This window comes from Calliphora vicina, chromosome 3 (genome assembly GCF_958450345.1).
Source record: "Calliphora vicina chromosome 3, idCalVici1.1, whole genome shotgun sequence".
NCBI lineage: Eukaryota > Metazoa > Arthropoda > Insecta > Diptera > Calliphoridae > Calliphora > Calliphora vicina.
Window position 1 is genome coordinate 128938142 of NC_088782.1, and position 16533 is coordinate 128954674.

General features: G+C 25.5%; 1 protein-coding gene across 1 annotated transcript; it reads left to right on the top strand.

The window, feature by feature from the left end:
• Window positions 1-1756: 1756 nt before the first annotated feature.
• rpr (reaper) lies at window positions 1757-2418 on the top strand. Its single transcript, XM_065504920.1, has one exon. The coding sequence runs from the start codon at window positions 2019-2021 to the stop codon at window positions 2223-2225; it is 207 nt and encodes a 68-aa protein (XP_065360992.1). The 5' UTR covers window positions 1757-2018; the 3' UTR covers window positions 2226-2418.
• Window positions 2419-16533: the final 14115 nt, after the last annotated feature.

A 16533-nucleotide genomic window follows, 5' to 3' on the forward strand; every position in this document is an offset into this window, starting at 1 on the left:
CTTAAGAGATTACTGTTACAAATTTGTAGAAAAATATTAAAATCAACCATTTTTGACCCTAAGGATTAAAATGTTAATGCATTTTTAGGTGACATGCTCATGTTAACCCTAATAGCATTAAATAACTCCATAGAATTTATTTAGCCAAAATTGTAATTAAAATTTAGCCAATTTTTGAGAAAATTTAGTCTCTTGGAGGTCCGAGGTCCATCTTTGATTTAAATCCTAAATTTCACTATTAATTTTTTAGTGAAATTTGTTTAATGACTTGGAAAATTATGTTTAATTTCATGAAATGCTAGAAATTGATAAAATTACTTTAATATTCTTCTATTTCAATGCCTCACTATAAATTTACACCCCAGAAACGCCCTTAATATTAAGGAAACTTAAAAAAAAACCTTAAAAAACACTTGAGTTTTACAAAACAGCCATCTTGGATAAATTTTACACAAATCAGAAGGCAACAAACAAAAATCCTAAAAAAAATTAAGAAGAATGAAGAAAAAACGAAAACAAATAACTTCAAACTTGAAACTCCACCCCAGAAATGATGAATCATCAACGTTAAGAACAACTTCAGTAGCAAAAGGTATAAAAAAATATGTACAAACACTCAGCTAAACACTACACATACTCTTAATATGGCTTTAGAATATGAATACAATAGAATTTTTATGTTGTTTTATGTTTTTATGCTTGATAATATTATAAGATATGGCTACAAAAGAAACAGTGGTAGCCAGCAGCAGAAAAAAAAACTCACAATTTGGGAATAAAAATAAGCTCCTCCCTGTTAAATCAATAAGTAGGTAAAAGAAAAAGAAGGAAACAGACAAAGTAATAAGATAAACAGAGAAAGTTGTTGAGGAAAATAAAAGCGAAACTCCTCCCAAATGCGGGTAAAAGTATTAGAAGGCAAAAAAATAAAATAAAATCATATAAAAATAAATAACAAATTTGTGCTAAACACAAGCACACAAGGACTCCAAAGGAAAAAGATTCCTAAGAACATTACAAAACCACCCTTAGGCTGGCAGGGCAGACAAAATTGTAAGCTACAGCACATTTTTGGCGCCAAAACAAGCCAAGGAAATAATATTTTACAAGATTGTTTTTGTATAGCAATAAAACAAATATAGGTACATACAAGACACTTACAATAAAGAAATTTCCCTGGTTTTAGTATTAAATTATCTAACTGTACAATATTACAACATAGCAACAAGGTGTAATAGTTACAAAAAACCATGTCCTAAATATTTACTAAAACAGATACACAAACTCATCTAATAAAGGAAAGAAATATTTGAAATACTCTCAAAAACGACCTGTAACTTTTGCACCCTTTAGAGAAAAAACAATCATACGTCTCGTACAATCTGTAAACAATTGAGAGCCATAATGATTCCACCACAGTAATAGGCCATACACAATATACTTCTCTTCTAGGTTTTTTAAAAAGAAATAAACCCGAAAAAAAGATGCGAAAGAGCGATGTCAACAAAATAATAAAAACAAACCCCCTGCCAAGACATGCACAAACAAACTCACCAACAGTAAATATGTACTAACATACAGTTAATTTTCGAATATACTTGTAATCGTTTAAACCCGAGTGATAAAGAGCGAGAAAGACAGAGAAAGAGCTGTAAATTCTAGAGAGCATATTACTATATATTTATAGCACGTGTACGGTAAATGATAACAACAGAGAGTTTGAGGTATAAAAGCAGTACTGGTTTACAAATTTAAATCAGTTTCCATCAGACAAACAAACAATCAGGTTGTGTTCCTAAAAACATAAAGCAATTCAAAATAAAACAAAGAACTCTCTGCTAAATACAAAATTTACGTGTTTAATAAAAAAAAAGAAATTTTAATTGAGTCATCATCATTAAGCAAGAAAAGATTACAAATAAAAAAGACTTAAAGAACATTCCAATTTAAAAAAAAATTAATTAAATAATATTGTGTAATACAAAAAATAAATAAAAGAAAGTTTTTATTTAAAAAAAATGGCTGTAGCATTTTATATACCCGATCAAGCCACCTTATTGCGTAAGGCCCGTCAACAGGAGCAGCAAATTTTGGCTATGCGTGAGGCCCACTGGCGTCATGTGGCCTCGGTGGTCTATGATGCCCTCAGGCAATATTTGGAGGCCACACCCTCGCTACTCAATCGCTGCAAAAACAACAAGAAAGTTAAACCAGCCAAAAAATAATTCTAAAGACCACAGCAAGTTTCCATCCCCCCAAAACAACATACATACAGTGAGAGTTATAAGATTTCAGCAACAAACCACTAAGATGCCATAGTACAAATTATCTTACTTCATCTACCACAAAAATCCCAAAAAATGCCGACGGTTTTTATTATAATATCTCTATCTATAAAAAAATATATAACAACATCCACATTTTAAGCTTTTTTATTTATATTACTTAATTATTTAACAAATTTCCTGCTTAAACAATTTAATTATTTTATTATAAATTTTAATCTTAAAAATTTTCTTTTCTCAAAATTTAATTTCGTTAAAATTTTTTCTTCTTTGCCAAAATTATTTTAATGTATTTAATTAAATCTCATCAAAGCAATTGTGATAAATGGTTTTGTTTTCGTCTTTAGTTTTTTGTAAAATATTATTTTAACAAAATAAATAACTTACTTAAATTTAACAAAAAAACAGAAACATTTAATAAAATAAATTTTGTAATATGTATAGTTTTTAAGTATTACTTTAGTTTTAAGCCTACAATACAGAAATTGTATCAATTTTTGTTATAAATTTATCATATAAAATAAATAAAAAATAAACTTAATTAAAAAAAAATACCACAATTTTTTTATTAACACCCATCCAATAAGAAAAACTGAATTAAAAAATAAAAATATAATTTTTTACACCGTAAGTTAATAAACAAATATTTTTTTTCAATTTTCTAAAAAAGGATATTCGACCAGATTTGCTGGAAAGTAATTGATTTGAAAATGTTTAATTTCAAATTATTAAGTACAGAAATCTATAAACCGTAGGCATAACAACTTTTATTTTTTTTCAGTTTTTCAAAAAAGGCTATTAGTCATGATATTTTAAACATAAATTATTTTGAAAGCTTTTTAAAGCATCTTTTCATAACATGTACGTAAATAAAATTTGAAATTTTTAATTTTTCAAAAAAGGATATTAGAAAAGTTAAAGTATAGATATTAAATTTAAATTTTTTTTACAACATCATATTAACTAATGCTTACTACATCCTGTTAGAGAATAAAATTTGTGAATTTTTATAAAAAGGATATTAGTAAAAAGGTATAGAATAACATTTTTGTTCAAATATGTTTGCAGCATCACAAACCGTGGGCATAAACAATTTAAGAAAAATTAAAATTTTCCAATTGGAATATTAGTCATGAGGTGCTAAAAATTTTTTTATTAAAAATAATTTATTGTACTGTATTTAAAAAAAAATTCTAAATACTATAGGCAGAAAAAATTCCTAAAATTAAATTTTTTTTTAATTTTTCCAAAAAAGGATATTAGCCAAGGTGTTGAAAAATTACTTTGACATTAAAATTCTTTATGTTATTATGTTAACTATAGAGTTTTACATTCTTTTAGCGAAAAAACTATAACAATTTTCAATTCTAAATAAAGGATATTTGGCAAAATATAGCAAAAAAAATTAATTTTTTAACTTAATTGTGTTATCGTAAGTGATAAAAATTATAAAAATTTTCAAGTTCGGGAAAAAGGTTTAGCAAAAACGATAGGAAAATTATTTTGTTAAAAAATATTTATGGTACTTCAATTATTTAGAATTGAAAATTGTTATATTTTTTTCGCTAAAAGAATGTAAAACTCTATAGTTAACATAATAACATAAAGAATTTTAATGTCAAAGTAATTTTTCAACACCTTGGCTAATATCCTTTTTTGGAAAAATTAAAAAAAAATAAGATTCCACATCCCGTCGGTAAAAAAAATTGTAAAATTTTTCGTTTTTCCCAAAAAAGAAGATGGGGAAAAATTTATATGTTGTTAACAAACTAACATATTTTGACAGTAAAATAAAAATAAAATTTAGTTTGAAAAAAGACATTTAGACAAATATTGTAAAAATTAATTTTTACTTAAAAATCATACATAGTCTGTAACCTAAACCAATAAAATTAAACAAATTTAGAATAATACAAAAAGGATATTAGCCTAGATGTAGTAAAATAAATACTAGTTTTAAACACACATGGTAGCATGATGTTAATTACACAGTTTTACATTCTTCGAGTAAATAAATTAATTGAAGAAAAAATTTTACAACTAAATATTTATTGAAAAATGCTGATAACACTACATTTTACACACAATTCTACACACCGTCGGCAAGTAAATTGCAAATATTTTGCCCAAAAAGGACACTAGAAGAAAAGTGTAAAAATATATGTTCATTGAAAAATATTTATAGTTCCACATTGATTTTCAAATAAATTAAAACCCACAATTTTTTTATCAATACAAAAATAAATTTTTGAAGTAGAAACAAAAGACGTGTAAACAATTTAATATTTTCGTAATGATTGCTGTGGTAAAATTATTTATAAGAATCAATGTAGACACCACCATGCATTGAATTTGAGAATTAATAGGCAGTCAACTACATGATTTGTAGTGATGTTTCTGTCGTTGCGCTTGACTCAGTAAATACAATGAGCACACAATTTCACATCCAGTCGGCCGATAAATTTTCAAAATTTTTCCAGTTTTAAAAAAATATATATTATATGTTTTTTAAAAAGGACATTAGCAAAAAATTGCTAAAAATTAATTTTGACAAAAAATTGTAGATTGTCATTATGAAGGCATTTTTTAGTGTAAATTTTTATTAAATGTACGCCAAAGGACTTAAATTCTTTTTGTATATAAACTTATTCAGTAAGTGAAACTACATTCTTTAAGAAAATAAAAATTTAAGAATTTTGATTTATATGAAAAGGACATTAGGAGACATGAACCAAAATTAATTTTTGGGACAACATTTTTAAAGCGTCATGTTGAATAAAGAATTTTACAATCCGTGAGAAAATAAAGTTTAAATTTAGGGTTATTTAATTTAATTTTTTTTTTCAAAAATATTACGTTTCGATAAGAAAATTTCAAAAACCGAATTTAGTAAATTAATAGTTTTAGTTAGTTTTAGACTGTTCTTTAACCACTTTCGTGACTATTATTTATTTCAGCTAATAAAAACCCCTAATTTAATTAAAAAAACGACCATCAAAAACCTCAGCACTTATAATTTTATTGTCGCTTTATATAAGACATTGCCATCTTTTATGAGAGATTGCTTTTTTTTGGCAATTTTTTTTTTTAAACTTTTGCGTAACTGCAACAACCATTTAAGACATAAAACACATGGCTTTTAGAATGATGTACCACACAATACTGTTGTTTGAAGGCAACAATATTACTTATCATAATTTCACACGAATACAAAATAACTGCACAACGTAATGTTTTTCATTTCTTGCCAGGAATAAAAAATAAAGGATAATAACAAAATGTCACAACACTGATGATTGCAATTTTTTATGGTTTAAATATAAAAAAAATGTAACTGCAAACTGCTGGTAGCAAGGACAACAAAAACAGCTATGAAGCAATGAGAAAAAATTAATGTAATAAATTTGAACGGAAAAAATGCAAAAGTTTGCTTCCTTTTTTGCTTTTTTATGGGTTTTTATTGCAACTCAACTCAAAACAAAGCAATAACTGTAATAATACATTAAAAAAAACTGTAACTATGGCTTAAGACACACCTTTCCTGGGTAGAAAAGGAAAATGTTATGTAGTTTTGCATGTGTTGTCACTTTTATCTGAATGATAGATTTTATTAGTTTTTCATTTTTATGATTTTCTGCTACTTAAGCCAACCACCAACCGAACCCATCCAAACATTCCAAAACTTAATCAAAAAAATTATTTTACATTGTAACCACTTTGCTGGCTTTAGAGTTATTAGTATTTGTAGAAAATAATTTCAAAGTAAAAAACCATAAAATTACTGTTTTACTCTAATAAATCTTGGCATTGTGTATTTATTATTTGTAGAAGTATCAAACACACTTTTATAGTCAAACATTTCTTTAGTTCAGCTGCTAAACGAAAAATCTCTTTTCTATCAATGTAACATTTTGTCATAACATTTCAACGCCCCTTTAGTTTTTTAGTAGTTTCTGTTTTTTGTGTCTTATTGTTTTCTTTTGATTTCAGATTTGCTTGTGTGTGAGTTGATTTCCTTTCATTACTTTACTGTTAGTGATTTCCTTTTGCCATAATTTGATTTGTTTCTCTGGCATTCTTTAAGAATGTAATAAAAACTTACGATTAATATTAACAAATTTATGAGTTTTTTCTTCTTACTAGCTTGTGTTAAATTGAACAATAAGCTTTATGTTTCCTTAATGCATAAAAAAAGGATATGTGAGCACATTGTGCAAGGAGATAAGATGTGATAAAAATCTTATGTAATAATAATTGCAAGGTATTACTGCTACCTTTACCTAAAAAACAATATACAAAATGTTTCATTCAACTAAAGAAAATATTAGTTTGAAAATGAAAATTTTAAAAAATCATCAAATTTATTTTCTAGATGTATGTATTTGAATTGGAGTTAAAATTTGTCGAAGTAAGTATTTCATTTAACAACCTGTCAGATAAAAACTAACTTAATTTTTTTAGTTTTTCTAAAAAGGATATTAGACAGGTTGTTTAATACTTTAAAATTTTTAAAAACTATGTATAACATCAGATTTATTAAACATATTCTTAGGTTTTTTAAAAAAGGACATTAGCAAAAATATGCTAAATATTAATTTTAGCCCAAAAATTTTACATTTCCACAATAAACAGACTTTTTTACGTAACGTAGGTTAGTAAAATTATAAAAATTATAATTTTTCAAAAAAAGGATATTAGTGAAGGTGAAGTAAAACTAATTTCATTTTAAAATTATTTGTGGCATCATGTTTGCGATATAGTTTAACATATTCTTGATGACAAAATAAAGGAAATTTTTGAATTTTTAAAAAAGGATATTAATGAAAATTTATTAAATTATTTTCGAGGCAATATTTATAATTTTATGTTACTTTTATTGTATTTTTGAAGAAAAATTGTTTCATAAATATTTTATTGCTAATTTCAATAACTATAGTAGACCGGAAAAAATTAAATTTTTTTAATAAATAAGAAAAGGATATTAGGAGGGAAGGTATTAAAAACTTTTTTTGGGAATAAAATTTAGCTTGTTATATTCAGAATTCAGTTTTATATCCTGTAAGTATTTTTAATATCAATTTTATTTATTTAAAATTTTAAAAAAATATTTTTCCAAAAAAAAAATCATATTTTCACAATTTATTTTTTTTTTTCTTCTAAGCAAGCAAGGGGGTATACTAGTATAACCTGGAAAAATCTTATAAACTAAAACAGTTTATTAAAACTACGAATTAAGCTAAAAATATTTGAAAACTCGACTGCTTTTTTATTAATTTTAAACAAAAACATTTGGTTTTGGAAAAATATTGCCAAATTTTTAAGAATTTCTTATTTGTTTCCTTCGAAAAAGCTATTTTATTAAAAAATTTTAAAATTCTAAAAAAAGGATATATAAGCACTTCCCGATACTTAAGAAACTAAGTAAAAAGTTTTGAACTACAGCGATAACAACAAAAATCTACAAATTGTAAGCTAAACAAACTTATAAAATTATACCTATTTGTTTATAAAATTTTCAAGAATAAAAATATTTTTGAAAAAAAAATTTTAATTTTATATTTATTTTATTAAATGTTCTTAAATTCAAAAAAAAAATTATAAAAGCACATTCAAGAAATTTCGTTCTTTTTAATTAATAAATTAAAAAATTATATTTTCAATAAAAAAATTTAAAATTACAAAATTTTTATACATTTAAATATTTGTTGCTAGATTAACCTAATTAAATCCATTTGTAATGGATTAATATCCTGCACGAAAGTCGGCCCTCTTTAATCCCCACAAATTGAAAGCTTTTATTCCTTTAAACAAATTTAATTTCTCCTAAAAAAATATTTTTCGAAATTCTTGATATTACCCAAATTCCCTTAAATATAACCTTGTCTTTATGCTTTTCTTCTGCTAAAAATTCAATTATATTTTGTTAATGTCAAGATTTTTTTCTACATCCAACTATTTAAAGGATAAACATCTTATTTGTACAAAAAATTAGGTGCTAACAAAACAATTTACATTTTTAACTTAATTTCCCTTGAAACTCAAAAAAGAAGCAACAATTATTTTAGCTGCAAAAGAAAATGTTTGTTGCAAGACACTACAACTAGTCCTGCGATACTCATTGCCAAAAGCGTTAATAATGCGCGTGTATTTAATTAAACTTTGGCCGTTAAATTGCATGCTTTTGCTGAAAAAAAGTATGTAGCAAGTATTCCCCTGTTAGTGGGTTTAGTTGAGGTGGTTGTTGTGCGGGAGAATCAATTCACATTGATTGCATTTTGTTTTGGATAGCGTTTGGATGCATACAACAGGAACAACTTTTTCTATGACTTAAAAGTTTTACGATAAAATCAAATGAAATTTTTTTCTGCAGTGTTGAACAAAACTAATTAACGTTTACAGTAAAATAAAAAATAAAAGTGTTAGAATGATATATTCGGCTCTGACGAAGCTTAAATACCCTCCGAAACAATCGGAACTGTAAATTCTTAAACACATAAAACTATTCTGAGGCTGTCTCACATTCTACACCACAACTTTCTTTCTATTAAACAAATTTCGATTAATTTCAATACCAGACTGCTGAGCACAATAACAAACATTTTACAAGAATCTCATTGTTTTCGGATTTTAATTTTAAGTGAGAGCGTGATTTACACACACAGCTTAAGAGTTATATATATTGTGGGGCCTTAGACGTATATTTCTAAGTGTTATACACTTTAACTTCTTGATTTGTTACATATCCTTTAAAGAAGCGACTTCATCTTTTACCTGTAGCTTTGCTAAAAACCAAATTGTTTCTTTCAACTAAAAACATTGTTGAAATATTAACGTGACTTTATGATTGTGATTACCCAAAGAAAATCTAAAAGTTTTTCTTATTTCCTAAAAATATGAAAACAAAAACTGAACAAGAAAAATGCATTGATGTTAACAAAAACAAAAGTTCAATTCACTTTAATAGTAAGTACTTACTAACATCTTCAAAACTGCTTCTTAACTTCCACTAAGCTAGAATTTTTATCTTTTTTTCTTCTAACTTTTGTTTTTGCTACTATTTTTTTTATTACACCATGCTCTATAATTGACGGGTTATTTGGTTAAATGTTTTGCTAAAAGTAGAAAAGTTTGTTCAATGATTTTTTTTGTTCAGGACTTTTTCTTTTATTACCAACAGACAGAAAACAGTTTATAAAAATGAAAAAGTATTGCTGGCAGTTGATAATGAACATAAGTTAAACTACAATGAGTACAATGTAAGTAGTTGTTAATTGTACAAATTTTTATACTAATTACTTTAATGCCAACAAATGTTAAAAGTGACAGATTTTCAGAAATTTTGTTTGAAGAATATGTAAGTGAATTGAAGGAATTTTGTAAGTTATGACTTATAGGAGGATGTTGTTTTATTTAGAGAATATTTCGCAACATAAATTTTTGAAAAATCTTGAATTTTTAAGAGGTCCTGTCATATATCCTTTTTTAAAAAATCTTCAAAATTCAAAAAATTTATCTTTTTAAGTCTTTTTATAAAATTCTATTTAAAATTAAATAAAATTTTAATAACTTTAAGTTCAAAATAAAATGTTTTTCTTATTTTTTGTTTCACTTTTCCTCTTTTCTTAAACAAAACATTTCAAACCTCATCAATCTTGTGTCAACATTAAAAAAAAAATACAAAAAATTTGTTTTTGTAATTTCTCTCAAAACCTATCTTAACATTATTTATCTTTTCATTTCTCCAACCAAACTCTCGACCACATGTATTAGAAAAAGAAAATAACAAACTCTCACCCCACCTAACATACCCAGTTTCTTAGAGTTTGTTGCTACTTCCTGTTGTAAATGACATGCCTGAATTCATATCCTGATTAGAAAAATATATAAAAATATTATTTCACTTCGCTCATTCATACATTCACTTAGTCAGTGAAGTCAATCGTGATGGCCCATAATTAATATGCTCTTAATCAAAACTTTGTAGGCCATTTTTATGAGATGATATTGATGATGATGATGGCATGCGAGTACTACAATAATGTTGTCAAAATTAATGAATTTGTAGAAAGATTTGCGTGTTGCTTTTTTTTCAAAGTGATATACCCCTGATGAACATTTTTGGTTTAATTCTGTAAATGATTGTTGTGAGTAGTGTGTGGGGCATAACAGGGATAATTATGGATTATAATTACTTTTGTTTGTGGTTGAAATCAGGAGGAATTAATTCTCTCTGAATAAAATAATGTGTAATTTTTGAACACAAAGTTACAAATGTTCCTTTAGTGTAAATTATTTTATTTGATTTCTTCAAAATTTCCATAAGGTCAAAAAGGATATATGGGTACATCCTAGAAATTTCGTATTTAAAACCAAGTTTTGAAACTATAACAATAACAACAAATATGTGCAACTTGTAAGCTAAAAAAAATTATAAATTTCTAATAGCTTTTTTCATAAAATGTTTAAGAAAAAAATAATTATTGAAAAATTTTATTAACATTTTATATTTTCTATATGTTTTATATTAAAGGGATATTGTCCTCTTTTTTAAAATGGAATGTTGCCTTTATGCAAATCTTAACATTAATAGTGGCTTTTGGTCCCCCTGGGGGGCTTATAAAGCAAACTGCTAGCATTTTCTGAACTCTTTTGGCAATATGATGGACCCAAGCCCCCCAATAGTTTCTATAATAGTTTTTAATTTAAAGACATATACATATTTACAAATTCCTTAACAACATTAATTTAAATATGTTCGGATTTGTAACCTGTAGCGGATTTTTATTAAAATCATATTAAATTTATAATTTTATCACAAAATGAAAATATCCTCATTAAAGTTAACAAAACAGCTAAATATTCTCTTCAATTCAATCAAATATTAACTTCCATTCCCTATCAACTTCAACAATGTTGATTTTCCTGAACAAAAATTCCAATTATAATATAAAATTATATCTAAATACATTAATCTTTATACGTCTTTTAATATGCTTGATAATACGTACATTTATGCTCTAACAAATGCTTGAATTTATTTACGAGTATTTGTATGAGTATTTGCCATTGCAATAGAAACTATTTGAGACAGAGAATGAAACAAAGTCAGACTGACTGTGAGGAATCTAATGACATATCAATAATTAATAATGTTTTTATACGCCATGATTTTATGCTTTTAATCTAAAGAAAAACAGGAAAAACGTGCGTGTTTCTTTTTCTCATTTCCACTACAACTTTCGTGTCTTTTCAAACAGGATCTATTCATTTTGACTTTAGTTTACTTCCTTTTTGTTAACGTGGTGTGTTATGTTATTATCATCAATCATATAATTTTTGTGTCTTTTTTTGTATGAAAATATGGAAAATTTCTTTTAATATTTTTTTTTGCTAGTGAGTGATGATGAGTATTTTCTTTTTTTTTGATTTTCATTATGAAAATAAATTATAATTTTTATATGGCTGTTAAATATTTTTCTTTTAGTCCTTTCAAATTAGTTAAAGTGACCATTATAATCAAAAAAGCTTAATGTTATTATGGCATGTTGAGTAATAAGTAAAAAGGATCAACAACATCTTTTAAAAGTCAAAAAAAGTTAAGATTTTATTTAATGATAAATGAACTGTACATGAGTTTGGAGAAATATAAATAAGTAGCAGTTAATAGCTATCATGTTTAAAAGGATATTATAAAACTTATAGGAGACAATAATAATCAATAATAAATATTTATAAAATTTAGAAATTTTCAATCTTGAGAATTTTCTTAAAACTTTGTTACTCCTTGTTTGCTATTTCGTTCACAGCTAATGTAATTTTCCTGTCATTAGATGTTGACTGATTTTGATTTGATTTAATTTGTTTTTCTATTACTAAATGCTTTATAACAAAAAAAAATCTTCCTCCCCTTAAGCTTAATTCCGGCTATTTTTTGTTAGATTTTTACTAATTTTTCCAATTTTTGTTCTTACTTTTATGGATTTCTTTTTCCTTTTTAGAGGGTAGTATTATTTACTAGAGTGTATGAGCCTTGGCTAATCAAATAATTAGTTTACATGAATGTGCAACAGTGGCATCCCTTGTGGCATGCTTTTGGCATAAGAATTTGATTTTGTTTAAATGCTTCAGTAAATCTTGGGTTTTATTTTGTTCTACATTTTTTTTTTTGCATTTCTTTAACTGGAGGGTTTTTTATTTTTGTATGACCAAGGATTTGTGTATTCACATTCTTTTTTTGTCAGTTTTTTTGTTTGCTTCCAAACAAAAAAGGTAAGAGGTCATTTTCTGTGTACGTGATTTTTAGCATTTTTTCACTTAAGTGAGTTTCCATTTGTAAGGAGTCAAAAATTGAATCAAATAAAGCTTATGGTTGGTGTAGAAAATGTTGTTGAAATTAGTTAATTAGTAAAACAAAACTCTATTAAATTAGGTTTTTTCTTCATTAAATAAAATGTTACTTAAATAATTTAATTGCTTTTTGAAAAAGGATTTGATAGATAATTTAAATAAATCAAAAAATTAAATGGGAAGGAGGAAACATTTATGAAATATATTTAAAAGAAGCATAAAGGAAAGTTGAAGTGCATGAAATATTTGGAGGCAGCTTTAAATGACATTACAGCTTCCCATATCATAGATTTATATCTTATATAAAATTTTTATTATTTTTTTAAAAAGGATATATGGCCAACTTTTTATTAAATTAAGCAAGTAAAGTATTTTCATTTAGATATCATTAATAAGTCTCTAATACATATTGTGGTGGATTTTTGAGCTCAATTTTTAAACCAGGACTTTAAGAAAGTCCTTTCAATTTTTTTTATAATATTAGTAATTTAAAAAAGATATGTTTTTAATGTTCTTATAGTTTTTAATATCTTAGATTTAAGCTTTATTTTAATTTTTTTTTAAATTTTCAAAAAAAAGGATATATGACAGACCATTTACTAAATAAAGTTAGCAATAAAATTTCAGCCACAACTCATGTCAAAGACTCCGTTACAAATTGTGGTGGCTTTTTGATTTTTTTTAATTAAGTTTTTTTTTTTCAAAAAAGGATATATGGCAAACTATTTTCTAAATTATGTTAGTAAATTTATTTTACATAGAAAACATTTGTTTGCGTTTATTACAAATTGTGGTGACCTTTTGAATCTAAATTATTAATAAGATCCTTGAGAAAGTCCTGTAAAAAAATTTCAGTTTACTGGGAATATCTAAAAATGTGCTTTTTTTATTTTACAGTTCTAGCTATCATAGTGTTACACATTATATTAAATTTTCTTAATTTTTCAAAGAAAAGGACATATGACAAACTTTTTACTACATTGATCTAATCAATTTGTTTCATTTACAAAACGTTCCTAAGTATTTATTACAAATTGTGATGCATTTTTAAGCTTAAAGTCCAACCAGGACCTTAATAAAATCCTTTTTAAAAATTTTAGAATACTGAAAATTTGCAAAAAATATGTTTTTATTGGAATTCTAGTTTTCTTTATCTTATCTATGTTATTTATTTTGATTTTTATTAATTTTTCAAAAAAGGATATATGGCCAACTTTTTACTAAATTCAGCTAGTAAAGTTTGTTAATTTGCAAAGTATTCGTATGTCATAAATACAAATTGTGGTGGCGTTTTTAGTACAAAATTATAAACAGGGCCCTATAAGAGTCCTTGCCAAATATTTTGAATTTTTCCAAATTTGGAAAAAGTATGTTTTTACTATTCTAAACGCTTCAAACAGACCACTATTACTATTTTTTATTCGCAAATTTGGTTTACTAACATATTTAGTGCTCATTTTACACAATTTATCATATTTTACAAAAAGGATATATGGCAAATTTCTTCATTTCAAATGCTAGTCAAGTTTTAGTTTAAATATTCATATGACATGTTTATTAACATTTAAGACAAATGCATTTCGTCAGTAACCCAGCATTTTTAATTTGTTCTTTTTATTTTATTTCACTTTGCTTTTATTACAAAGACACCACCACAATGCTGCATTTCTAGTTAGAGAACATACACATAATAAAAACAATAATAATTTCTAAGACGACGATTTTCTTAATTTTAGTTTTGTATGTGTGTAGATGGCAACATAAAGGTTTATTTAGTTGGTTTTATGATGCTTTATATTTTATTTATGGACATTTGAGTTTGAGAAAAACTCCTAAAAGGATTCTGTTTTTATTTTTATTTGCTCTTTTGCGTATTGCTATGCAATTTTTGCAAATAAAGAAAAAAAGGTGGCAAATGTGATGAAGATATTGATGGTTGCTCTTTGGTTTATAAACAGCCTCCAAGGTTCATTAATTTTTTGGCACAACGTTTGCTGTATTAAATACATACATATTTTATTAGTTAGACCCAAAAAGGATATCCCACTGTGAGCCGTTTTTCATCATTATCATCATAGTTATTGCCATGTATGAGTGACTGAATGTATGACATTTAAGACATACATTTTTGTTATTTAATGTTAGGAAATCATCATCAAATCAAATGTGAACGCATGTCAAACTCATCAAAAATATAAAAAGTAACAATGCGAATACATATTCATTCATATTTGTCGTTAGTAACTGACATTTACTTATTTACTGTGTGCTTTCATTCTCTCTTTTTCATGTAGCCAGTATTTGTGTTTGTAGTTCTGGTACATTTGTTTTTATTTTTATTTATATTTTTGCTCATTCATTAACATTCAAACGTTTTTGGGTGTATTAGAGAGTGTGTGCTAAAAACGGAAGTTTGTTTATTTTTATAGTTTTTGCATATTTATGATTTGAGTATCCTCTTTTTCTCACACTCACAGCAGTAGGTAATGACACTTATGGCTCATTTTTTGACATTTGATCAATTTTTACATTTATTGCGTTTTTGCCAGTACCAGTAATGTGTGTGAGAGAGTCGTGTTTATTTAGACAGTTTATTGCCCGTTTTGTTGATGGCTTATTTTGACACATCAACACCTATTGTTGGTTGTTTTTGCAGTTTGTTTATTACACATATTTTATATTTATTTTTTTGTAATGTGACTCATATTTAAGCACGCTCACTTGTATTGCATACATTTGTATTTAATCTCATATGTTAATGTAATTTGCATGTGTGCGTGTATTTTTATGAGATATTTCCGCAGACGCCTGTTGGAGTTTTACGTTTTTACTGCAAACATCCTTTTTAATGTTTCTATGTCTGTAATACTAATGTTTGTTAATATAAAAATAAATTTCTTTTTATAGGTTTGTCGTTTGTTCGTTTTGACAAGTTGGTTGGTTGTATCAAATAAAAGTAATTGAAAAAATTTGTAGGCGTTAATCGCAGACATAAATTGGAGTTTATATGGTTTAGCTTTAGTAAAATCATTATTAAGAGATTCTAAGTATAGAAGTTGTTCAAAGCTATCGTTTAAAGATACTTTTAGTAAACACAGGGAAGTGAGTATAAATATATCTTTCTAGAAAAGAATATTATAATCAAAGGATATTTTCAAAATAGTAAAAGTCTGCAAATTTGTTTTCTTTATAAAATGCTGCTTCACTCAATTAAATTTTTGCAGTAGAAACTAAATTAGAATAAGAAATGTGCATACTACATATTATAAAATATTTTTATTTTTAAAAATACATAAAAAGGTATCTGAAGTCACCACAATTTGTAACAGAGTCTTAGGAATGTGTTTTAGTTAAACAATTTTTGCTAACATAAGGTAATGAAAAGTTTGTTATATATCCTTTTTTTAAAAAATTAAGAAAATTTAAAATAAAGTAAAAATCTAAGATAGAGAACACTTTAAAAACATAGTTTTTCGTTATTCTCAATACTATAAAATTTTTAGAAAGCATTTTCTGGAGGTCCTGTATGAAATTTTGAGCTGGAAACGTCATCACAATTTGTAACAGAGTCTTAGGAATGTTTTTTAGTTAAAAGGTTTTTGCTAACATAAGGTAATAAAAAGTTAGCCATATATCCTTTTTTGCAAAAATTAAGAAAATTTTAAAAAAGTATAAATCTAAGAAAGTGAAAACTATAAAAACCATGAAAATATAGTTTTTTGATATTCGCAATATTATCAAATTTTTGGAAAGCATTTTCTTAAGGTTCTGAATGAAAATTTTCTGCAAAAGTCACCACAATTTGTAGCAGTGTCTTAGTAATATGTTTTTGCTGAAAACTGTTTGCTAACCTAAAGTAATAAAAAGTTTGCCATATATCCTTTTTTTCCAAAAATTAAGA